The sequence below is a fragment of the Rhinatrema bivittatum genome, chromosome 13 (genome assembly GCF_901001135.1).
Source record: "Rhinatrema bivittatum chromosome 13, aRhiBiv1.1, whole genome shotgun sequence".
NCBI lineage: Eukaryota > Metazoa > Chordata > Amphibia > Gymnophiona > Rhinatrematidae > Rhinatrema > Rhinatrema bivittatum.
In genome coordinates this window covers 3627657-3654696 of record NC_042627.1, presented here as the reverse complement: position 1 = coordinate 3654696, position 27040 = coordinate 3627657, and the positions used below count along the sequence as shown (strand labels likewise).

The following is a 27040-nucleotide window of genomic DNA, read 5'->3' as shown; positions in this document are numbered from 1 at the left end:
CTGGCTACCCCTCCCTCCAAATTAAGGGTCCTTTCTCAATCTCCTGCCACTTTTCTTTAATTTCCTACCATCCTAGGTCCTTTTTCTTCCCTTTTGTATTCATCCTCTCCCATTCCCTCTTCCCCATCCCCCAACTTTGCTCTCCCAAGCCCCTTTTTTCTTTTCCCCTTTCCTATCTCCTTTTTTTTCTTATCCCCAATCCTTTATTGCTCCATCTCTATTCCCATGCTTGCTCTTCTCTTCTTACATAATGTTTTTTCATCATCTCTGCCTTTTGTCTCTTATGGCTAGGATGATCCTGCCGCCCCACCCACTGCAGCATTTCTCTCTGTTCTCACAGATATGAGACCAAAGCCAGACCCATGCCCATAGAGTCAACATATATCAACTGGGCAGGACAAATCCTTTTCTTGGCATGTGGGAGCACATAGGAAAAAAGCAAAGAGAATAGTATAAGAACATAACAAGTAGATAACAGATTTGCATTAATTTGTTGAAGTCCATTCATGATTTTGAAGATTTCTATCATATCCACCCACAGTCATCTCTACTCCAAACTGAACATTCATAATTTATTTAGCCTTTCCTCATAGGCCATGTCCCTTATCATTGTTTAATTTTCCATGATGACCTTATCTTCTCTAAGTGCCCATTTAACCCCTTGATCATCAATGGTCCAACCGATTCCCTTGTAGGCTTTCTGCTTCAGATATAATTTTAAAAAGTTTTATTGTGAATTTTTGCCTCTATGGCCAACTTCTTTTCAAATTCTCTCTTAGCCTGTCTTATCAATGTGTTTCATTTAACTTGCCAATGCGTATGCTTTATTCTGATGGATCCTTATTCCAATTTTTAAATGAAGATCTTTTAGATAAAATAGTCTTTTTCACCTCACATTTTAACCATACCAGTAATAAATTTGCCTTCCTTCCATCTATCCTAATGCGTGAAATACATCTGGTCTGTGCTTCTAGGTTGGTATTTTTTTTTAACAATGTCCTCACCTGTTGTACACTTTTTACCTTTCTAGCTGCACCTTTCTGTTTTTTCCTATTTTTCTTATTTTATGAAAATATTTCCCTTTTGAAAGTTTTAGCGCTAGAGCTGTGGATTTACTTACTGACCCCCTTCCAGTCATTAATTAAAAAAAGATCATATTATGATCACTATTGTCAAGCAGCTCCACCACTGTTACCTCTCACCAAATCCTGTGCTCCACTGAGAATTAGATCTAAAATTGCTCCCTCTCTTCTTGGTTCCTGAACCAATTGCTCCATAAAATTTTCTTTTATTCCATCCAGGAACTTTCTCTCTCCAGCATGCCCTGACGTTTCACTTACCCAGTCAATATTGGGGTAATTGAAATCTCACATTATTACTGCACTACCATTTTGGTTAGCTTCCCTAATTTCTCTTAGCATTTCACTGTCTGTCTCACCATCTTGGCCAGGTGGATGGTAGTATACCCCTATCACTATAGTCTTCCCCAACACACAAGGGATTTCTTTGCATAAAGATTTGATTGTGCATTTAGTCTCATGCAGTCATATCCTGTTGGTCTCTATGCCATCCCAGACATAAAGCTCCACCCCGCCACCAAGATGTTTTTCTCTGTCATTGCAATATAATTTGTAGCCCTGTATAAAACTATACCATGGGTTATCCGCTTTGCACCATGTCTCTGAGATGCCAGTTAAGTCTGTTATCATTCACTGCTATACACTCTAATTCTCCCAACTTACATCTTAGGCTTCTGGCATTAGCATACAAATGTTTCAAAGTGAGTTTTTTGTTTGTATTTACATTCTGCTTTTCAGTTGATGGGGATAAATTGGAATCTTTTAGCTCAGGTGAGTTTTTAGTTATAGGCACTTTGACTACTTTTGTTATTTTTGGAACCACTCTGTTGGGATGCCCTAAATCTAATGCATCATTAGTATTCTTTGAAGATACCCCCGTCCAAACTATGCACTGCTGAGCAACTGTCTGTTTTCCCTTTTGTTCTAGTTTGAAAGCTACCCTTTTAAAGGGCTGCCAGACTGGAGTTGGGACTTGGATAGTATGTCCCTGAAGGTCTCATCTATATACCTCTCTGTCTGCCTCTGCTCCTCCAGATCTGCCACTCTAGCTTCCAGAGATTGGATTTATTCTCTGAGAGAAAGGAGCTCTTTGCATCAGATGTACACATACAACTTCTCACCAGTGGGTAAAAATCATAAATGGGACGCTCAATGCAAAAGACTGGGAGGCCCCACTCTTGCTGCTGGACTGCTGCCTTCATCTTAAATTTTTCTGTTCCTAGTTAAGTTTTATGTTGCTATGGGTTTAAAATTGCATACAATTATGGTAGTACATTACCGGATGGTAGTGACAAAATAATGCTGTATGAAACCTTCTGCTCCTTCCTAAAAATATTTTCTTTGATAAAAAAATATTTTTGTGATACAATTGAAAAAAGAGGGTAGAAAATAATTATCAACTTGCAGGGGTGGTTAAGAGCCAAAAATATAAAAAGAAAGTACTAAAATTTATTAAGGAGGTGATAGTATTTGAGTAATAGAGTGTCAAGATAGATATCCCTCTAAATACATTTGTAGTGCATTGATTATTTGGTACCCTCAATTTAAAACATCACACCAAACCTTCAAAATCTGCAGAATAGCAGAAAACGGTTAATATCCATAGTTACTAACCTTGGTAAAAATTCAAAGGTAAGATACAATATACTGCAATATTGGCCAACTAAGCTATCTCTGGATGACTTTGAAATTACTATTTCATCTAAACCGAAAAGTCTTGGGGTCATGTTTGACCTTGATTTTCATTGGATTTTTTTTGCAGGTGAAACATATAAGCAGACTTGTTTTCATTTTAGGATACATCAGTTAGAACATTTCTTGGATGATTCTGCAGTTAATATCTTGGTTCTTGCCCTTGTCATTGGGGTGTTGCATTACTGTAACACCTTTATAGTAGGGTTGTCTTATACTTTGAGAAGAAAATGACAGCTTGTTCAGAATAGCGCTGCTAGAATGGCGTGTAGGAAGTCTAGGCGAAGGGGGAGAGGATTTCTTCGCTGGCAGCATATCTGCACTTTCTTCCAGTTGCAGAACAGGCTAAATTGAAATTGTTATCTTATAGCTTTTCTGTTTTTGACAGTGAATGGACCAAGATATCTATCAGCAAAATTGGCATGGCATCAGCCTGATTGGGCCCTTAGAGTTTCTCATTTGGCGTGAGTAAAATATTAATTTGTGTGTAAGTTTAGCTGTGATAAGGGATGGAGGTAGGGCCTTTACATCAGTAATGCCTGAAACCTGGAACTCCTTCCATGTTTTATTAGGAATATGATTAATTATTGTCAGTTCAGGAAGATGGATAAAATATTTCTTTTCCCATCTTAGGGGGATATTTTCCAAAACGTTATCACACTCTGCAGTAATACCTGTGCTAAGATAGTGCACTTTGCAATAAATAAGCTATTACCATAAAACACACCCCTATTCCTATCGCATGCGATAGTTTGATGAATCTATCTCTTAGTGTGGAAACTGAGAGTGGTGGATTGAGGCTGAGGTTTGATATGGGAAGGTGGCTCCAAGCAAGTTTTGTTGATGCTGTATTGATTTTGTTCTGTTTATATTATGTAAGTCAAATTTTATTGTACTTGTATTGCTTATGTGGCATCTAAATAATAAAGTAAAAATGTAAGACAGCTGCATCCTTTTCCTGTAGTCTTGGTGGGGTGGGGGGAATGGAGATCGTATGGCTGAAGAAGAGAGAGGTTTGCAGATACCGGTCTTTCTTGTTTAATAAATGAATTTCTAATAGAATCAATATTCACTGGTTTTTAGAAGCTCCTGTATGAATGACAATTAAAAAGATGCAAGACAAAGACTATGGTATAGCAAAGACCCATCTCCAGAAATATCTCTGCTTAGTCCGAGAAACAGACACACGGGTTATACATGCATAGGTTTATTCTCATAATGGGTGGGCAATAAGACATTTGTAAAACATTGCTAAATCCACAGAAATGCTCATGTAAAGTAAGCTCTGAAAGAGCAGAGAAAGAGAATAGTAAAGAATTACTAGTATAAGAGAACTAGTCATAGACAAAAGCTAAATGACATGGCAATCTGACGGCTTCAGTCAAGCCAAAGCAGCCTGGAATAATAACATTAGAATCTAATTTATTGTCCTTTTAATTAGATGCCATTAATAAGGAACAATAAATAAATATCATCTGTTAGAGCTGATATTCAAAGCTCCTTCCAGCTAAGGTTCCACGCACAAAACTGTATGGAAATAATATGAGTGAAACTTCATCCAAGGATATTCAGAGGCAGACTTTTCCTGCTGAACATTAAGGAAAAGTTATATGTATAACATTCTCTGTATATTTTTCATGTTTGCCATTTTATTGAGTATTGATTTCTCTCCTAATAAGTCCTCTGAATGCTGTAATTTGCTGTCTCCATAATTTCAGCAGTGCTGCTTTCACCTCCTTGTTCCTCAGGCTGTAAATCAAGGGATTTAACATGGGGATCACCACTGAATAAAACACGGAAACTACTCTGTCCTGCTCCATAGAGTAACTGGAAGCAGGTCTTAAATACATGAAAAATATTGTTCCATAGAATATCAGCACAGCGGTGAAGTGGGAGGCACAAGTATTGAATGCTTTGTGTCTTCCTTCAGCAGAGCGAATCCTCAGGATGTTGAAGAGAATATAAGTATAAGAGACTAGGATAGCCAGAAAGGGGCTTATTATATTAAAACTAGCAAAGATAAAAAGTACAAGTTCATACACAAAGGTGTCTGAACAAGTAATTACTAGGAGTGGAGGAATATCACAGAAATAGTGATTAATTATATTGGACCGACAAAAGGATAAATTGAAAACAAAAATTGTATGTAGGAAGGCATTACAAAAGCCAATCGCGTATGATGCACTGATCAGCTGAATGCACAATCTCCTTCTCATAATGACTGAATAAAGCAATGGGTTACATATGGCCACATAACGATCGTACGCCATCACTGCCAGCAGGAAGTCCTCTGCAGTGGCAAAACCAGCATAGAAGTACAGCTGTAGAGCACATCCAAGGAAGGAGATGGTTTTCTTCTCTGTCAGGAGGTCTTGCAGGGTTTTGGGGGTGATGACTGAAGAATAACAGATATCAACAAAAGATAAGTGAGAGAGGAAAAAGTACATGGGGGTCTGCAGGTTTGAATTCAACCTAGACATAACAATGAGAGACATATTGCCCAGCACAGTGATAATGTAAACCAGCAGGAACAGCACAAAGAGCAGAATCTGTAGTTTGGCGTCACGAGTGAGTCCTAGGAGAATGAAGTCAGTCACTGAGGTCTGATTCTTGCCTTCCATTTATTCTAGAGATCATATCTGCTGGTAAAAGAAATTAGATTTAATCAAAGCAGATCAGATATGAGCAATGTGCATTTAACCATTTTGTTTTATAATTCTCAGTGTATAATTGGCATCTGTCACAGTGGAATGGAACACTACAGTAAACAAAAGGCCAAAAAATCTGTGAGGCAAATATCTTGAACAACAACCAAATTTTAGAATTACTCTTGGCTTATTTTCATCATCATTCAATAAATATAATTTTAAAAGCAATTTTTAACTTTTTATACAGCATAAAAGCAATAAGCATCAGGGATTTCTTAACCATGAAGTTTAGCAGATTCAGAATTCTCACTATCATAAAAGCTCAATCTTCATCTGGTGCGGTCTTTGATACAAAAGTTGGAAACTATGGAGCTTCAGTTCTCTCTGTTCTCAGGTTTCCTCTTTACTGCACCTGTATGTCCAGATCTTGACCATTTGTTGGCTTCATCAGCCCAGACTAATCTTTGCTTTCCCCTATCGTTCCTTTATGTACTTCATTTGCTAATTTACCACCAGAAGTTCTAATTACCTGAGCTTGTCTTCTGCTACATTTTACAATTTCCCTTTATCACATCAGGTTTCATTTCAGATCACGTCCTTCCAGCAATCTTCAGAAATCATCTATAGTGCCACATTTCACATAAGTGTAAATTCTTTGCATTCACTTTACTATAGGTTCATGTTTCACTTTAGCATTCTGCCATAGAGAAGACATATGATCCTGAGCCTTCTCTCTAGCTTTTGATCTCATTTCCTCCTAAAGAAATATTTACAGTCTCAAAAATCATTTTTTGCTTTACCAGTTCTTATTCATTATTTTAAATGTTTTCTGTCTTCTGTGATCCAACTGCATTGATATTTATATTCTTTAACATGTTCTGTGTTCATTTTCATCAGCAACAGCTAGAAAATGGCTATGAAAAATCTTAAAGGGGAAAAACGTGGGAAACATAAATGATTCTTCATTTTTTTTGTGAGAATTTCATGTGATACAATCCCAGGTGTCACAAATACATTTTGACAGGTTGAGACACACGCAAACTTTGGTTTCTTAAAGAAAATAACTGCATGATCCTTGTCCTGGTACCTAGGATCTGGTCCTACTTATAACAAATTATTTAATCACCCTTGGCAGAAGACAAGAACATTAGACAATATAAAATGTATTCTTAAATGATAGCACAAAGGGATAAAATACTATTTAAAAACTGGTGAAAAATAACTTTTATTTAAACTGAAATAAAAAATTATTCAGAAGAATATAGTAAAAAACATACAATTTTCCTACACTACTAATATTATATGAGGTATATAGCAGATAGAGTAATTCTATTAATAAACAGATGGACACAAGTATAACGAAATTAAAATATTATTTAAAATAAATGTAGAAAAATACTGTTAAATATGTTTTATGTTTGAAATATCAATACATACTAAGCAAAATAAATTTAGACACATATATCTATGCAGCTAATCTACATACAAGATATCACTCACATGAATGTAGATACTTGTAATGTGCTGGTGTCTAAGTCCTCTTGGAGAGTTTAAATTATGTACCGTACATATGGAACATGCTCTCTGGAGTTTATCATATCCTTGGAGTCAGATAGGCAAAGCATAAGCAATATTAAATTATTAAACTAATGATTTCAGCTCAAAACTGCAATTGCTTCATGCTTTGATTTTTGTTTTTGTTTTGACTGACAACCTTCCTCTCTCTTGTTTGGGTCTCCAGGTCAAACAGAACTTTGGCTGAGATCCTTGTGCCATGATCCATCATTTGCATCTAGTAGGTGAATTTCCTCCTCCCACCCTCAGCATAACCACTTTCATCATTGCAGACAGGATTATGATTAGTTTCCATCTTTGAACATTAGTATACGCTGCTATTAATTAGTCTATGGTACTTACATTAGAAACGCACATTAATTTAAAATGAATATGCATCCCAAACAAATGGGATGTATGTCCCCAAAAGAAATGGAGCAGGTTTCAGAAATTAGACAAATCCTATTGTCTGATTTGTTTCGTTCTTGTCTCATTTTTGTAGGATATTGAAGTCTATGTGCCATAAAAATAAATGGAAGAAGGAGCAGGTGTAACAGATTTAGGAATAGTTACTTAGTCTAGCAGCCAGTCAACCCTTCCAGTTAGTCATGAATGACCTAAAAGCCCTTTTGGATTTTGATACAATTCAAATGCCTGATTCCAGCTCTTGGAAAACGTCCCACTATGCTCCTATCTGGTGCAACACTCTGATCCAAATTGGTGGCCACCCTATTAATTGACCTTTGTGGCAATCCCAAGGGATATGGTTTCTCCACTCTATCCTACAGAATAATGATATTCTCCCTTTCGAGCAGTTGAGATTGTGATATACTTTACCAAAATCTCAGTTTTATGCCTGGCTTCAACTCTGTAATGCTCTCCATGTGATTTCTCTACCTGAATTGGTCGGAGTTAACTTACCATATGTACTTAATATTTACCAGACGTATGGTGCTCTAGGCCATTTAGCTTCTCATTTTTACAAACTGCTTAAAGCTTATTTAACTCCTCGTTCCATTAACAGCCTCTACTCTGTGTGGTTATCTGAATTTTCTCATCAACCAGATTCAGCAGCTTGGTCATATGTATGGAAGGTCTCCAATCGCATATCACTGTCTTCCAGTCTAACTCAGACATCCTTCTTTGTAATGTACAGAGCAGTCTGGATGCCATGGAAGCTACACCGTGCTGGGTTACTTACCTCTCATGCTTGTTGGTCCTGCAAGGGTGCTAAAGGATCACTCTCCCATATGCTCTTTTACTGTCCTCATGTATCCATATTCTGGAGGCAGTATGGAAAACTGTTTCAATGGTACTAGGCCTTTCATAACCTCTCACCTATTCTTTGATAATACTCCCATTCTCGCTCGTAAATTACTAGATTTTTTACTGAGTGTGGCTATACACAATATCATGTCTAACTGGAAACACAGTGATCTGCTTTCGGAGCACCTTTGATGGAATTCAGTTTGTATCTTTAGCAAATACGAACAGTCAATGGCTATTAAATATCGCTGTCTGCTATCTTGGGGTAGGGTATGGAAGCTTCTGAATGACTACATAAACTCATTGTAGTAGAATGGATGACATTTGACGATGATTTCATCACTTAGCCAGTTTCCTATCCTTATTTACTCTTCTCCTGTCTTATCTCTCTGTATTCCTCTCTCTCCCCTCTTCTTTATCTATTCTTCCCTGCTCCTCTTTGTTTCTTCTTTTTTTTTCTCTTTACGCATACGATTATAAGAAGTACTGCTGTTTTGCACTTTCTGTATCATGATTTACGTAAGGAAATGTATGTTATATATACAACTTATACCTGTTTTGCTATTAATGAAAAGATTTAAACACAAAGAAAAGGAGCCAACCCATCTCAGTGGTCTCCATAAACTGTAGCGGCCTTTCAAATCCTCAAAGGGGCCTTCCTAAAAAAACCTTGTCTTTGCCACCCTGATCTTCGTTGCCCATTCATCATCGATGTCAACACCTCCGATGTCAGCGTGGGAGCTGTGCTGAGCCAAAACGGCGATACCAACACACTTCAACCTTGCTCATTTTTCTCTCGGCATTTCACTCCAGCCAAGAGGAATTATGGAATTGGAGATAAAGAGCTGTTAGTTATTAAGCTAGCTTTTGAGGAGTAGCACCCATGGTTGGAGGGAGCTCAACACCAAATAATGGTGTATACAGAACACAAGAACCTGGAATATCTGCATCATGCACAGCGGCTTAATCATTGACAGGCCAGGTGGTCATTATTCTTCAACCAATTCGACTTTCTGCTCAAATACTGTCCTGCAGAGAAGAAAGTCCTGGCAGATGCTCTCTTGTGCTCCTTTCTACCCGAAGATGTGCCCGACGAACCTCACCACATCATCAACCTAGAGAAGGTGGTTTTGGAAGCCAATCATGCGGTCCCCACTGGTAAAACAGTGCTGGCTCGTGGAATGAGGAAGAAGCTATTGAGATGGGCACATGACTCTCATTTGGCCAGTCACCCTGGACAAGCTCGCATGTTGGCCATGCTTCAATGCTTTTATTGGTGGTCCATGATATAGGCAGATGTACAAGCATATATAGCTTCCTGTGCTACCTGAGTGAGACAGAAAGCTCCTGCTGGACATTCCTGGGGTCTTCTCCAACCCTTGCCAGTGCCTGAAGAACTCTGAACACACATCGTGATCGACATCATGGTGGATTTGCCACCTTCTGGTGGGAACAACATGATATGGGTGACTGTTGATTGCTTCTCGAAAATGGCACACTTCGTGGCACTACCCGGGCTACCTTCCGCTGCTGAACTGGCTAAACTATTTGTGAAACCTCACCAGGTAATTAATGTCCATGCACTACCTCTGTTCGTAATACTCAATATACATACACTCCAGAGGGACTCAGCAAATTATAATGCTGCAAAATACTTTTTATTATGTATGTACAATTACACACTTAAATTAGACTCAACTAATCTAATACATAAGACCCACTATGTGTATAATGATCTCCCTTACATTAAAACTATATTATCCATGCATTACCCTCCATTCATTCTCTACTTATCCATACTCCCCTTAATACTCATAACCCCTAAAAATTGCCAACATGATCGTATACTTAACACAATTGTACATAAATTAACATCTTGTAATGTGTAGTCACCCTACATCTATACATTTTTCAATGGGTAACAACAATTAGCAAATCAATTGCTTCAACATATAAGTTTGATAACTCCAACGAAGATCTCGTTTCACCCATCCACGCGGGCTTCTTCAGGGACTAACAATTCACAATGGTGCAACTATACTATCATGTCGGTATCCTCCAGAAAAATGTTGTATATCTTCCCTTATTTGCGTCTTCATAATCAGAATAAATCTTCTTTACATTGCTTTAATACTTGAAGCGTCATCACACATAGTACTGGGTTCTTGCCGCGATTTGTCATTTCCACAATATTTCTGCTATGCTCGTTCAATGCCACCATACTCATATCCCATCCTTTAAATATCAAACTTCAAACATCGTCTTCAATCGATGAAATTTGCGGCATAGATGTTGTCCTTCAAACTATTATAGTCTTGCATACCAAATATATTATATCTTGCGGCCAAAGCCAAAATCCTGAGCCACTCATATTCACCGCTCTAAAACAAACCTTCTGTTAACGTACACAAGAGAGTATGACGCACATCACAGAGAGGCACCTCAGTTCCAGCCAGAAGATAAAGTAATGCTCAGTATGAGATTCCTTTGCCTCAAGCTGCCTTCTGCGTGTTTCATGCCGCGTTACATCAGACCTTTCTCCATTCTCCGACACCTAGGAGCATTGACATACAGCTTGAGATTGCCTTCCTCTATGAAGATACACAATGCCTTCCATGTGGCATTCTTGAAGCCGCTCATACTTTCAGAGTTTTCCTCCAAGACCCCTGACCAATACCTCTTGATGCTGAGGAAGCTATCACATATCAAGTAGATGACATCCTGGATGTACGTAAGAGAGGAAAACACTGGGCGTACTTGATTTCATGGGAAGGATATGGGCCGGAGGAAAACTCCTGGGAGCCTGCTGTCAACATTCTTGATAAGAACCTGATCCGAGAATTCTATCAGACCTATCCTAGGAAACCAAAACCCATGGGAGGGGCACTAAGAAGGGGGGTACTGTTGAGCCTGTCAGTTGCAGATGGCTGCGCCCTCTGTTGCTCACCTCTCTTCTTTCTAATCCATTGACTCTGGGTAAGATGGCTGCCTCCACCTCTGAACGCCAAGCTCCCCGGCATCTCCGGGACAGCATGAGTGATTGCATTCGCCATTTTGATCCTGGAATCACCTAGGGCAAGCACTCATGCACGTGTGCCAGCCCTCCTCTTATGTACATCATGGCAGGAACCTTGGGGGCATCCCCTCCACATGACGTCACTGCCTACATGTATATAATCTCTCTTCTCATTTCCTCCTAAGAGTTAGCAAGGATTCCCTTCCCACTGATTTTGCCTCTCTACATACGTTCGTAGCTCTGTGTTCCAGCCTCAGATGACAGGTACCCGCTCCTCAGAAGGACCTCTTGAGGGACTGAAGGCCACTTCCTCTTCAACAGGCCATGTCTTAACTTTTGACCCCTTATGGGTCAGAGCTGTGAAGGGTGCGGCTAGCTTGGATAAGTTTCAGATGAAACTGCGATAATAATTCGTAAAGCCAAGGAAGTGTTGAAGAGCTCGCAGCCTGTTGGTTTGGGACCATTCCTGAATACACCTTAGTTTAACTGGGTCCATCTGGAAGCCCCGGCTGGAAATAATGTACCCTAGGAAGGGCAGGGACTCCTTTTCAAAAATGCATTTTTCCAGATTGGCTTAGAGATGATTCTCCCTCAAACATTGGAGGACCAGAGTGACATGTTGGCGATGGGCACACAGGTTGCTGGAATAAATCAGAATATCAATGAGGTAGACGATCACGCACTCATAAAGGAGATATCAGAATACCTCATTCATAAGGTTCTAGAAGTCAGCAGGTGCATTGGTAAGGCCAAACTGCATGGCCAGATATTCATAATGGCCATCCCGTGTGTTGAAGGCTGTCTTCCATTCATCACCATGTCGTATCTGGATCAGGTAATAGGTTCCTCGGAGATCCAGCTTCGAAAAAATCCTTGCCCCTTGATCAAAGAGTTCGGATATTAGTGGAAGTGGATACCAGTCCTTGATGGTGATGGCATTCAGACCACAGAAGTAGATACAAGAATGCAAGGTCCCGTATTTTTTACCGACAAAAAGGAAACCTGCCCCAGCTGGAGAGGTGGAACCTTGGATAAACCCCTTCTGGATGTTCTCCCAGATATAATCTGATATGGCGCTGGTCTCCATAAGAAGCAGGGATAATTTGAGATGCCTAATAAGTGTCTCATTCAAGATGTTGGCACCAGTGGAATTCCACCTATCTGATACTGCAGAGATTATTGAACAAGTAGATACCCCTTCATGATCTGTCTCTGGAAAGAGCTATTCATGTGAATTTCTCACTGTTTAGGCGGTAATGATCTAATTGATACAAATCCTGAAGCCCTTCATGAATGCCAAGGAGGATTTGAGTTCCAGCACCACCATCCTGAGCAGGGTGATCCCCATATTCTGGAGGAAAAGAAATAGTTTCCATGAGCAAGAAGATATAGAAGAAGAGATGTTGCAGTTTAAAGACTTCTTGCTGAGGCAGACATAAGAAAAACTGAAACCTAAGACAGACAATAAAATGTATATGTTTGGCATGCTTTGTGATCCATGGGTGAAAGGGAGACTTGCCCTCAGGTCAAAGCATCTCACTTAAACTTAAGGAGATAGTGGAAGCTAGGGTGCACAAACCGGAGTGCCAGAGAAAGAGGCACAGTGGCATGCAGTGCAGAAAAGAGTGGCCACCCAAGAAAATATTGTAAGAACAAGCAGGATCCTGTCAGCTGCTACTTCTCCCCTCAAAATTTTAATATGCCAATACCAAGTTGCTTCCACAGAGCTGTATTTCTGAAACAGACCATAGCTAAAGCAGCTAGAAACATAAATCCTTGCCACACCCGAACAAAGAATACCTCAGCTAAAATTTCTGTGAAATGGAGTCTAACACCCATCAAGAATGTAGACACAGATATGCCATTCTTGTCCGTGATGGCTCAGCATTATCTTTTCTGCCCACCTGTGCCTATTGAAATTGTTTTCTCAATGGCAGGAGATATTTATTTATTTAGATTTTTACATTCTACTTTTTACACTTTTTTTTTCAGCGTTTCAAAGCAGATTACATTCAGGTGCTGTAGGTATTTCCCTATCCCCAGAAGGCTTACAATCTGTTTGTACCTGAAGCAATAGAGGGTAAAGTAACAACCCTCCCATCCCACAGCAATTTTGTAATGTTTATTTGCTTTATTTATGTGTTCTTAGTAGATCTTAGTTTGTATTCTACTTTATAATAGATTAACTGTTCTATATGTTCCATGTAAACCGCCATCCCGGCGATAGTTATCTCTGTTATCTGTGAACCGGAGTGATATGTATATTATACAGGAACTTCCGGTATATAAAAACCAAAAATAAATAAATAAATAAATAAAGTGATTTGCCCAAGATCACAAGGAGTGACTGTGGGGCTTGAACTCTGGTCTGCTGGTATTTAGCCTACTGCTCTAACCACTAGACTATTCCTAATCATTCAAGGCTGGAACCATAATTTTTGAAAAAGTAGGTCTTTTTGAAAATCAATCTGCCTTTATTTAGTTTTCCATAATTTCCATGTGAATAGAAAGACAGCAGAAGGTACCTTGGAGGACTAGCTGCTCCAATGCATAGCTTCCATGCCCATGATGCTACAACTTCTGGTCTTGCTACCACTTTTATCCTGCTGCTTCCATACAACTGATACTACAGATTGGGGGTCTTTATTCTACCATGCCTCGCTGCCATGACCCTAACACTATACCTTAGGGGCTGCTTGAATCCCATGCTAGATCTTTCATCCTACTTCTTTCCTGGTTGTTATGAGGTATTCCCCATAAAGTAAAGTGCAAAAATTCAAAGAAAACATATGTTTCTTTTCCCATCTTACCTCTCTTCTGGTTTTTTAATCTTACTTTTTTGTCATATACCTCTAGGATCCTGGCTACTTCACTCACTCTTATTCTTATTTATAGTGAGGTGTTATGCATCCAAAATGAATTGTAAAATTTGAAAAGAAAAGGCATGATTCTCCTCTCACCCCATCTCGCTCCTGGTACTAAAATTGTCTGCCTAAGTCTGCCACTGTTACTATCCAACTTGCCTCTGGATCATTTATGGTGCGTTGAAAAACATTTGCCATTACATATTCCATTTTGATGATTTTCAGTGCCTTGGGAAATTCATGCTACTGTTGGTGCTGCTTTGCTGCTATTTTGGTGACTTCCTTGCTTTGGAATTTTCAATCAACTATTGTTGGTTCCCAATATCTCTCGCTAGATAACTTGGGGGTTTTGATGCAAATATGCTGTTTAAGCTATTCTACAAATACCCTGTGCATTGGTGGGTTTGATGCCTCTTTACTAGTTATGACATTTATTTATTTATTTGTTTGTTTTAAAGGTTGTTATATACTGCATATACATACATTGGTGGATCTAGGCAGTTTACAGTTAATATACATAAAATCATAATCTGTTAACATACATAAATCAGTAAAATAATCAGAGATAAAAACAAACAAAGGAAATAGCAGAGGTACAAATAACTTAAATCACTTCAAAGAAAGATTAACTCTGTGGGTCTGGAAAGTCCATAGACAATATGTACATTTTTATTGCTTTTTTGAAGTCATTTTTAGAAGTAAGTTGATGAATGTAGTTTGGTATGGAGTTCCATAATTTCCATAATTCCTTTTTCCATAAACCTGTCTGTTCTATGTGCCTTATGTGTTTTGATGCCTCTGTGCTATTTAAGACACCCTGGCTGCCTCTATGCCTTGGGGGTTTTGAAACATCTAGCTGTTTGCTATTCTCTGAATTGTATGGTTTGAGGTTTTTGATGACAATATGTTTTTTTTTCAATCTATATGATGCTATCTTGTTTTCTAATCTGCAACTACTCTTAGCATCAAAAGAATATTGCAATGAACACAAGCCTGAGCCTTATCTGTATCTTCTCATGTCAAACAGTTTTTGTATGTGCACAAGAAATCAGTACAAATGATAAAGGTATGAGAGACAGTTTTGCACACAATATGAGACTTTCTGGATGTAATATTGTAGTACATCTTTAGTATAGGTCAGAGGTTAGCCAGCCAGTAAACCAGTGGATTCTGGACTCACCTAGCCAGTCAGGTTTTCAGGATACCCACACTGAATAAGCATGAGATAGATTTGCATGCATTGCCTTCATTGTATACAAATCAATCTCATGCATATTCATTGTGGATATTCTGAAAACCTGACTGCCTAAGTGTGTCCTAAGGACTGGGTTGATATCCTTAAGGAAGACAATATATGCCACTGACAAACATTATTATTCTGCATGCTAGGAAATGTCACTCTTCTTGCTGTGTTGATCTGCACCTACCATTTGAGATTTTAATCTCCATTGCCACTACTGCGACTCCAAACCACTCTTGGTACCTTTGAGTAGTTATGCCCCTGTTCCTTGCCAACTCTAGGTCTTGCCCTGGAAATCCATATTCTCACACCTGCTGCATCATTCTTGGATCTATGGGCCCTTTCTGCTACTCCTGATATCACTTTGCCCCTCTTGGTACATTGAGCTTTTGATACCATTTCTGTTTTAGCCCTTGCTGTATTGTTTTGGGTCTTGCTGCCACTCTTCTTGCTGCATTGCTCTGTTCCTACTATTTGTGATTTTAGTATCCAGCACCACCGCTGCAGCTGCTGCTGCGCTGAATCATTCTTGGTAGCTTTGGATGTTTCCTCCTCTGCTCTGGCTATCTTTCAGGTTCTTTCAAAGTTCCCTTCCCTTATGGTACTAGTTGACTCTTGATCTTGCACTAGCATTCAGATGCATTAAAATACCTTTTCCAGTTATCTTTAATTATTTCATTCCTTCACTTATGGTTTTTAAAACTATTAGCCATATCCAGTATATAGCCTTCAATGTATTATGCAACAGCAAAAGACAGGGGCCACAAACGTACAGCACCCAGAACCAGGAGTGCACTTATCCATTATTACTGCTTCTCAATGTTAGAATTTGGCTTGAAAGTGGGCCCTGAGTCGTGGCAAGAGATGTCTTTACCCACAGGGAGGAGCCCTGTAGGAACTTGCCACGATAGGCTAGTTCTCAGCAGTAATGCACACAGAGAAAGAGATGTATTTATTATAGTGCAATGAGGAGAACTGTCCGTAGGAAGGACAGTAAGGCACAGTCCAGAGGAGAGTATACCCAGCGATGATATCCAGAAGTAGCCCACAGAGCGGGGTGCATTGTAACATGCTCTCTTCAAGTAGTTGTTAAAGGTAGATCTGGTAGTGGTTCACAGAGTGGGGTATGCCAAGAATCCACACTGAAGTAGACAGGCTTAGAGGGTAGATCCAGTAGTGGTCCACAGAGTGGGGACGCCAAGAATCCACACTGAAGTAGAGAAGAGAAGATGGAGACACTGGCTGGGTAGAAGCAGTACTCACTCTGATATAGTGCAGGCTGGAACAGAGGAAGACCTCTGGGGAGAAGAGCACTAGAGCGCGGCAAGGCCCCCAAGGAGTGGGTACCTAAGGCATCTGAAGCTGAAGCAGAAACTCTGGAACAACGAGCATCTGCAACAAAGAGGTATTCAGCAGGCATGAAGTCCTTGCTAACTCATAGGAAGGAAGGTTGAGAAAGGTTAAATGCATGTAGGCAGATGATGTCATGCGGAGGGGATGCCCCTGAGGTTCCCATCATGACATGCATAAGAAAGGGGTTGGCGTGCGTGCGCGTGCCCTAGGTGATTCCTGATTCAAAATGGTGATCACAATCGTCCACGCTGTCCCGGAGACACCAGGGAGGTCAGTGTTCAGAGGTGGAGGTAGCCATCTTGCCAAGAGGGTTAGAGAACTGGGGTGGGGACTGGTCTTGGAGGTGGAAACAAACAAGATAATGGGTGTGGTGCACACATGATTAGGCAACTTAGCCATTTAAAAAATGTTAAATATAAAACATGAATATCAGCAATTAATAGAGACAGGAACTTGTTTATATCTACAATTAAACCAAAGAATGCATTCCCACATTGTGCACTTCTAATATGATTAGGAAGCACAGACCTCAGGACAGATTTTTAAACTCAATTGAGACTGTTTTCCCATAGATTTCTATTTATTTGTTTGTTTTAATCATTGGTCCGTGTAACCTCCATCTTCTCTATTTTGGTCTGATCTTCAATTTTAATTTATATTTATTTTTATTTTTAAGACTTTTATGTCTTATATCAAACACTAAAAACGAAGCATATCCTGACAGTGTCACTCATCCACATTAACTAGAAATGCTGGCACTTTTAAAGCTCAGTCCATCAATTTTTAAATTTTGACACCATTCTTATGAATTTCTCTTATTGTCACATGTCGTTCACCAAAAGAGCCATTAAGTTGCACTTAACTTCTCTTGTAGCTTTATCATGGACACAATTCAATTGGTTGTTGAACCGCAAAGAAGGTCATTGTAATAGGGGAGGGTATATGTATAGGGGAGGTCATTGTAATAGGGGAGGGACATGCAAAATATTGCATTTATCACTCGATTTATATGATATAATGCACGCTAGAGCACTAACACGGTTTGTTGCATCACCTGATTAGTTAGTAGTAGTTAAAAATTGGCTCAGTTAGATAGATATCTTAGCTCTTCCCCAAAACTCCCTCAGTTTTGGAGAAGAGCTAAAAAGTCCCTGGTGGTCCAGCGGGGGCCCTGGAGTGATCTCTTGCGATCTCTTGCACTCGTGCAGGAAAGTTAAACCCTCAGGATCTGAACGCTGATGATTTCTTAGATTAAGTTAGTAAACTCAAGCAGAGTTATAGAGAGAAACAGATTGGTGAGACATTTTGTATTGTCGTTCTTATTATACGGAACAGGGAAGGAGGGGCATGAAGTGTTTTCAGGTCTATTCTATACAGCCAAATCATACATAAAAAGAGAAGGCATTTAATAGACTTGAATAGCACAGATAACGCTCTATGTTTTGCAGGGAGCCTTGCAGCCCTCATGTCACTAATAAAGCTCACAGATACAGAGCTGTTAGTCTGGGCTAAAAATCTGCATGCAGAGTTAGGGTGTTCAGAGTATAAAAAGGTCATGCTAGGTGATGTCTCAACATTTGAACAACATTTAGGTGTAAACATAAGGGTTGTGCTTTATACAAAAGAACGGGGTTGCTTTAAGACAAATGACAGACCACGGTAGCCATTTTTATAGAATCTTAGATGTAAAAAGGTTCTATGATGAGCGAATCATCTGTAAATTTTGCCAGAAGCCGTACAGTCATGATCATATCTGCGCATTATGGTGCCATCTCTGCTTAACAGCAATACTTATTAACGATGTGAATCGGATGCAGGAATCATTTCCGGTTTTGTTATCGTGGAACTGCGGGAAATTTCGTATGTCCTGCGGTTCTTTTTTTTTTTTTCGTGGCAAATCATTTCCGGGTTAGTTGGGACTTGGCTACTATGGCCCTGAAGGTCTCATCTATATACCTCTCTGTCTGCCTCAGCTCCTCCAGGTCTGCCGCTCTAGCCTCCAGAGATTGGATTTATTCTCTGAGAGAAAGCTCTTTCCATCAGATGTACATTTACAATTTCTCACTGCTGGGTAAATAATCATACATGTAACATTCAATGCAAAAGACTGGGAGCCCCACTCTTGCTGCTGGACTGCTGCCTTCATCTTAAATTTGTTCTGTTCCTAGTTAAGTTTTAGATTGCTATGGGTTTAAAATTGCGTACAATTATGGTCCTCTAAAAGACCTTTTCTATACAGCACTTTTTCAATGCCTCATAGTCTCTACTTCATCATACCAGATAGCTTTAAATTCTGAGTGCCAGAATTTTAATTGTGGGGATGAACAATAGTTCTTATACTCAGCTTCTTTCAAGACTAGCCCTTTATCCATCCTTAGTACACAACACTGAATATTAACACTGTCTCTGCAGATCGTAAACACACAATTTTAAGAATATTGGTTTATGAATTCTTTACTGGTAGTTGATAAGACTGAGTAATATTTACACTGAAATTTCTTTCTTGGTCAAAGTCAATAAATAGTAATAAAACAGAAAAATATAATAAACTTGTCACTCCTCTTCAAGAGCAAAGACTCTACATTTGCTGGAAGCACTCTGTTTACCAGAATTCCATATTTTATCCAGTTCCCTAACTCCTATGATTCCTTAGATTGAAATTAGTTAAATCTTCTTCAAACCCCAATTAATTATTGACTTTTCTCATTGAAGGTACTTAGAAAATAGTCTGAATAGTTTATCAGAACTTAGTCCCAGATTTAATACTCTCCCAGAATTCTCATTAAATACTTTAACACCTTATGCAATGCTTGTTGGGCACCTCTCATAACACCTTTGCTAGGATTTCTTCTTCTAGATGAATTTCTACACACTTCTGTTTCTTTCAGGATGAAAGGCTCCACATTAAAGGGTTTGCTTACTGAGCCCTGGGTACCAAGGGCCATCAGCTCCAAATGGAACAAAAATATTATTTGAACCGAAAAGGGGAAAAAATCAAATACAAAGCAGGAACAGTGGAATAAAGCTTCCTTGCCTCCAAACTGAGAAATAGTGCACAAAGATATTTACTACAAAAATATACTTCCTCTGCATCAGGTCACTGTCAGGTCTATACTGTGGAGGAGATAAAGCACATTGCCAGGTCTTCCTTACCCCAGACCCTGCCTCAGAATCAGGGGCACTTCAATCCACTGCAGCAAGGGGATTGGCTGTCACAGGGGATTCTCAAAATTGGCTTAAAAAAAAGCAAAAGCAAGCTTAAAGGCTGGCTAGACTAGTCAAAAGGAAGCTGACTCTTAAACGGAAACAATTCCTACTCCTTCCCCATAAATTAGGAAAACATATTACACAGCAGGCGGCAACAGGCTCCTGACTGCTTGAAAGTATAACCCCAAATCCACAAGGATAGTTGGTGTTTTGGCATGATAAACAGCTAGGACACATCATCTGCTGTTCTCACTTGGGACAGCAAAACACAAGCCTCTCTCACTTACTTCTACGCAGTACCTCCCCAGTAAATTGGTACTCTCCTTTTAATTAGGGATATGAAAGTTTCCCTACAAACGTAAGACACTTCGCTCCCTGCAGATACTGAGTCCTGGCAGCTTGGTAGCATTTCCCCAGTTTCCAGGCCACAGATGCATGTGGTGCTTCCTGCCCTTGATTTGGAAACCCTAGAGATAGCTGCTGAATCTTGTGGGATATAACAGGGGTAAAAAAAACAGCCACTAATAGTCACAATACCCCACAATAGCAACAAAATAGAACAAATTATGTGGAAATACCAAGATTAGATAATTTTAAATAAAGCAATTTAATTACAAAACATTATTAAAAACAGAGTGAAAAACTGTTTTGGTGGTTTGCAAACTGGTTAAAAAAACAGGAAACAGAAGGATTAAATGGTCAGTTTTCTCAGTGGAGAGAGGAAAACAGTGGCTTTCCTCAGGGATCTGTAATTGGACTGGTGCTTTTTAATATATTATTTATAAATGACCTAGATACATGACGTTAGGTTTCATCTTAGTAGTTACCAACCAGGAAAAAGTTATGGGTGATATTGTGGACAATACATTGAAATCGTCGGCTCAATGGGCTGTGGCAGTCAAAAAAGCAAACAGAATTGAAAGAATTATTGGAAAAGGAAGGGTGAATAAAACAGGGAATTTCATAATGTCTCCGTATCACTCCATTTTGAAACCGTATCTTGAGTACCTCACTCAATTCTAGTCACCGCATCTCAAAAAAGATAGGGATGCACTAAAGAAGCTACATAGAAAGGCAACGAAAATGAGAAAAGGGATGGGACAGTTTCCCCCTTAGGAAAGGCTAAGAGGTTAGGGCTCTTCAATTTGTAGAAGAGACTGCTGAGGGAGGGGATATGATGGAGGTCTAAAAAATCATGAGAGGATTAGAACGGGTTGTTTACTCTTTCAGATAATAGAAGCACTAGGGGGAATTCCATAAAGTTAGCAAGTAGCACATTTAAAACAAATCAAATAAACTTCTTTTTCACTCAAGACACATTTAAACTCTGGAATTTGTTGTCGTTAAGGCAGTTAGCTTAGCTCAGTTTAAAAAAGGTTTAGACAACTGCAATTAGTCAAGCTGACTTAGGGAACAGCCACTGCTTATTTCCCGCATTAACAGCATGGAATCTATTTATTGTTTAGGTACTTGCCAGGTACTTGTATCTTGGATTTGCCACTGTTGGAAACAGGATGTTGGGCTTGATGGATCTTCAGTATGACCCAGTATGGCAACTTGTTATGTACTTAAGTTCTTAGATTCACATGATACCAAAATAACCATATCGGAGTCAAAAACACAACTTTAGGCATCATGTAAACCTAACAAATATTTATAAGCCCATGGCTTTCAGAAGTGAAACATGATAGCTTACTCCCAGAATTCTTCATTTGATATATGCTTCATCTATTAGAAGATTACAGTTACAGTCTTAGAAATGAAGTGTATGATTGAAATTTGAAGTACATCCCACAAAAACTAAAATATTTGGGTATCTTTCTGAGTAAGAGATTGTATAATGATATAGAAGAAAATATTATGATGATAAATATATGAAAAATTCCAGTTTACTTCATCTACCTATTTCCTCTTCAATCAATACAGAATTATGAATGCAAATTATTTGTCTAATTCCAAAACTTTCATCCTATCTCCCTCTTCTTTTGACCTCTCCATAGACATTCCTTTTTCTTCTGCAAGAAATTCAAATTACGCAAATCCCTTTAAACTCTGCATCCTCCATATCCTATCTTTACATAGTCATCATTCAGGTTATCAAAAATTGTATCTTTTCCCTCAATATGCAGAAAATGTAATCATAATCTCACATTTCAGAACAGTACACAGCTGCCATATGTATAACCCTGGATTACTAGAGGGATTTAAGGACATGATCTCTAAAACATGACATTTTGTTCATTTTGAAGGTGTTTCCAGAGTGTAGAAAACAATGCCTATGTATACCCTCAATTTAAAACATCACACCAAACCTTCAAAATATGTATAATGGTTAATATCCATAGTTACTAACCTTGGTAAAAATTCAACGGTAAGATACAACATACTGCAATACTGGCCAACTAAGCTATCTCTGGATATAACCTCAATTTAACACTCTATTACTCATATACTTTCACCTGCTTAATATATTTTAGTACTTTCTTTTTATATTCTTTGCTCTTAACCACCCCTGTGAGTTGATAATTATTTTCTACCCTCTTTTTTCAATTGTATCCCAAAAAATATTTTTTTATCAAAGAACATTTTTTTAGGAAGGAGCGGAAGGTTTCACATAGCATTATTTTGTCACTACTCCATATAATTATTAATCGATCTCCTGCAACCTAGTTTTTCTTTGTTTATATGTGTCCAGCATGAATTAAACATTTTTAAAGAATCTATCCATTCTCTTACTTGTGCCAACTTTTCAAACAATTAAATGTCAACTTCAAGGTGCCAACTGAATGTCGACTTTCAGTTAAATACCAACTGAATGTCAACTTTAAAGCACCAAATTTCTTTAATTGCAAATCCTTTAATTTGAACATTAACCAACATATCTGTTAGAATAGCCAACTAGTTGGTTAATGTTCAAATTTGCATTTAAGGAAAGATGTTAACAGATGAAAGATGAAACCTTCCGCTCCTTCCTAAAAATATTTTCTGATATTTTCTATGATATTTTCTCGGCAGCGCATGCAAGTCCTGGGACGCGCGTAAGTCCCGGGGCTTTCCTGGGGGGGCGTGTCGGGGGCGTGTCGCGGCCGGCACTTCATCGGGGGGTATTCCAGGGTTGGGGCCGCGGGCATGGTTCCGGCCCAGGGGCGTTCCGGGGACGTGGACGCGGCCTCCGGACCAGCCCCCGGACTGGAACATGGTGCGTCGATGCGCGCAAGTTACGCCTGCCTCGGGCAGGCGTAACTTTTGAAATAAAATTAGTTAGGGCCAGGGGTGGGTTAGTTAGGGAAAGGAAAGGGAAGGTGGGGGGCACCGGAAAGAAAGTTCCCTCCGAGGCCGCTGCCAATTTTGCACAGCCTTGTGTCTGCTGATCCCGGATTTTAAAAGATACGCGTATCTTTTAAAATCCGGCATACTTATGTTTGCGCCGGTTGCATGAACAAAAGTACGCACGCGGGTACTTTTTTAAAATCTGCCCCTATATGTATAACATTCTCTGTATATTTTTCATGTTTGCCATTTTATTGAGTATTGATTTCTCACCCAATAAGTCCTCTGAATGCTGTAATTTGCTGTCTCCATAATTTCAGCAGTGCTGCTTTCACCTCCTTGTTCCTCAGGCTGTAAATCAAAGGATTTAACATGGGGATCACCATTGAATAAAAGACTGATACTACTCTGTCCTGCTCCATAGAGTAACTGGAAGCAGGTCTTAAATACATGAAAAATACTGTTCCATAGAATATCAGCACAGCGGTGAAGTGGGAGGCACAAGTATTGAATGCTTTGTGTCGTCCTTCTGCAGAGCGAATCCTCAGGATGTTGAAGAGAATATAAGTGTAAGAGACTAGGATAGCCAGAAAGGTGCTTATGATATTAAAACCAACAAAGATAACAATTACAAGTTCACAGACAAAGGTGTCTGAACAAGTAATTAGTAGGAGTGGAGGAATATCACAGAAATAGTGATTAATTATATTGGACCGACAAAAGGATAAATTGAAAACAAAAATTGTATGTAGGAAGGCATTACAAAAGCCAATCGCGTATGATGCACTGATCAGCTGAATGCACAATCTCCTTCTCATAATGACTGAATAAAGCAATGGGTTACATATGGCCACATAACGATCGTACGCCATCACTGCCAGCAGGAAGTCCTCTGCAGTGGCAAAACCAGCATAGAAGTACAGCTGTAGAGCACAGCCAAGGAAGGAGATGGTTTTCTTCTCTGCCAGGAGGTCTTGCAGGGTTTTGGGGGTGATGACTGAAGAATAACAGATATCAACAAAAGATAAGTGAGAGAGGAAAAAGTACATGGGGGTCTGCAGGTTTGAATCCAACCTAGAGATAACAATGAGAGACATATTGCCCAGTGCAGTGATAATGTAAACCAGTAGGAACAGCACAAAGAGCAGAATCTGTAGTTTGGGGTCACGAGTGAGTCCTAGGAGAATGAAGTCAGTCACTGAGGTCTGATTCTTGCCTTCCATTTATTCTAGAGATCATATCTGCTGGTAAAATAAATTAGATTTAATCAAAGCAGATCAGATATGAGCAATGTGGATTTAACCATTTTGTTTTATAATTCTCAGGGTACAATTGACAGCTCTGACAGTGGAATGGTACACTGCAGTAAACAAAAGGCAGAGAGATCTGTGAGGTAAATATCTTGAATAACCAAATTTTAGAATAACTCTTGGCTTATTTTCTTCATCATTCAATAAATATAATTTTGAAATCAATTTTTAACTTTTTATATATAGCATAAAAGCAATAAGCATCAGGGATTTCTTAACCATGAAGTTAAGCAGATTCAGAATTCTCACTATCATAAAAGCTCAATCTTCATCTGGAAACTATGGAGCTTCAGTTCTCTCTGTTCTCAGGTTTCCTCTTTACTGCACCTGTATGTCCAGATCTTGACCATTTGTTGGCTTCATCAGCCCAGACTAATCTTTGCTTTCCCCTAACGTTCCCTTATGTACTTCATTTGCTAATTTACCACCAGAAGTTCTAATTACCTGAGCTTGTCTTCTGCTACATTTTACAATTTCCCTTTATCACATCAGGTTTCATTTCAGATCACGTCCTTCCAGCAATCTTCAGAAATCATCTATAGTGCCACATTTCACATGAGTGTAAATTCTTTGCATTCACTTTACTATAGGTTCATGTTTCACTTTAGCATTCTGCCACAGAGAAGACATATGCATCCTAAGCCTTCTCTCTAGCTTTTGATCTCATTGATACTCATCTTATTGAGTATTGATTTCTCTCCTAATAAGTCCTCTGAATACTGTAATTTGCTGTCTCCATAATTTCAGCAGTGCTGCTTTCACCTCCTTGTTCCTCAGGCTGTAAATCAAGGGATTTAACATGGGGATCACCATTGAATAAAAGACTGATACTATTCTGTCCTGCTCCATAGAATAACTGGAAGCAGGTCTTAAATACGTGAAAAAAATTGTTCCATAGAATATCAGCACAGCGGTGAAGTGGGAGGCACAAGTATTGAATGCTTTGTGTCTTCCTTCTGCAGAGCGAATCCTCAGGATGCTGAAGAGAATATAAGTGTAAGAGACTAGGATAGCCAGAAAGGTGCTTATGATATTAAAACCAGCAAAGATAAAAAGTACAAGTTCATAGACAAAGGTGTCTGAACAAGTAATTAGTAGGAGTGGAGGAATATCACAGAAATAGTGATTAATTATATTGGTCCTGCAAAAGGATAAATTGAAAACAAAAATTGTATGTAGGAAGGCATTACAAAAGCCAATCACATATGTTGCACTGATCAGCTGAATGCACAATCTCCTTCTCATAATGACTGAATAAAGCAATGGGTTACATATGGCCACATAACGATCGTACGCCATCACTGCCAGCAGGAAGTCCTCTGCAGTAGCAAAACCAGCATAGAAGTACAGCTGTAGAGCACAGCCAAGGAAGGAGATGGTTTTCTTCTCTGTCAGGAGGTCTTGCAGGGTTTTGGGGGTGATGACTGAAGAATAACAGATATCAACAAAAGATAAGTGAGAGAGGAAAAAGTACATGGGGGTCTGCAGGTTTGAATCCAACCTAGAGATAACAATGAGAGACATATTGCCCAGCACAGTGATAATGTAAACCAGCAGGAACAGCACAAAGAGCAGAATCTGTAGTTTGGGGTCACGAGTGAGTCCTAGGAGAATGAAGTCAGTCACCGAGGTCTGATTCTTGCCTTCCATTTATTCTAGAGATCATATCTGCTGGTAAAAGAAATTAGATTTAATCAAAGCAGATCAGATATGAGCAATGTGCATTTAACCATTTTGTTTTATAATTCTCAGTGTACAATTGACAGCTGTGACTGGGGAATGCTACATTACAGTAAACAAAAGGCAGACAGATCTGTGAGGTAAATATCTTGAACAACAACCAAATTTTAGAATAACTCTTGGCTTATTTTCTTCATCATTCAATAATTATAATTTTAAAAGCAATTTTTAACTTTTTATATAGAGCATAAAAGCAATAAGCATCAGGGATTTCTTAACCATGAAGTTTAGCAGATTCAGAATTCTCACTATCATAAAAGCTCAATCTTCATCTGGAAACTATGGAGCTTCAGTTCTCTCTGTTCTCAGGTTTCCTCTTTACTGCACCTGTTTGTCCAGATCTTGACCATTTGTTGGCTTCATCAGCCCAGACTAATCTTTGCTTTCCCCTATCGTTCCTTTATGTACTTCATTTGCTAATTTACCACCAGAAGTTCTAATTACCTGACCTGGTCTTCTGCCACATTTTTCCATTTTCCTTTATCACATCAGGTTTCTTTTCAGATCACGTCCTTCCAGCAATCTTCAGAAATCATCTATAGTGCCACATTTCACATGAGTGTAAATTCTTTGCATTCACTTTACTATAGGTTCATGTTTCACTTTAGCATTCTGCCACAGAGAAGATATATGCATCCTAAGCCTTCTCTCTGGCTTTTGATCTCATTTCCTCCCAAGGAAATATTTACAGTCTCAAAAATCATCTTTTGCTTTACCAGTTCTTATTCATTATTTTAAATGTTTTCTATCTTCTGTGATCCAACTGCATTGATATTTATATTCTTTAACATGTTCTGTGTT

The 27040-nt window shown here is 39.0% G+C and overlaps 2 protein-coding genes across 4 annotated transcripts; both read right to left on the bottom strand.

The window, feature by feature from the left end:
• Positions 1–1064: 1064 nt before the first annotated feature.
• On the bottom strand, positions 1065–9028 carry LOC115074790 (olfactory receptor 1020-like). 2 transcript variants are annotated; one of them, XM_029574614.1, is made up of 3 exons: positions 9014–9028; positions 4484–5380; positions 2522–2539 (listed from the first exon to the last, which is right to left on the bottom strand). In XM_029574614.1, the coding sequence occupies exons 1-3, from the start codon at positions 9026–9028 to the stop codon at positions 2522–2524; spliced, it is 930 nt and encodes a 309-aa protein (XP_029430474.1). The 2 variants fall into 2 exon arrangements, with proteins under 2 accessions (XP_029430473.1, XP_029430474.1); XM_029574613.1 differs by lacking the exons at positions 2522–2539; positions 9014–9028 and adding an exon at positions 1065–1098 and having other exon boundaries at positions 4491–5392.
• A 14430-nt stretch (positions 9029–23458) lies between these two features.
• LOC115075015 (olfactory receptor 5F1-like) lies at positions 23459–26149 on the bottom strand. 2 transcript variants are annotated; one of them, XM_029575089.1, is made up of 2 exons: positions 25540–26149; positions 23459–24405 (listed from the first exon to the last, which is right to left on the bottom strand). In XM_029575089.1, exons 1-2 carry the CDS (start codon positions 26147–26149, stop codon positions 23459–23461), a joined length of 1557 nt encoding a protein of 518 aa, XP_029430949.1. The 2 variants fall into 2 exon arrangements, with proteins under 2 accessions (XP_029430949.1, XP_029430950.1); XM_029575090.1 differs by lacking the exon at positions 25540–26149 and having other exon boundaries at positions 23459–24424.
• Positions 26150–27040: the final 891 nt, after the last annotated feature.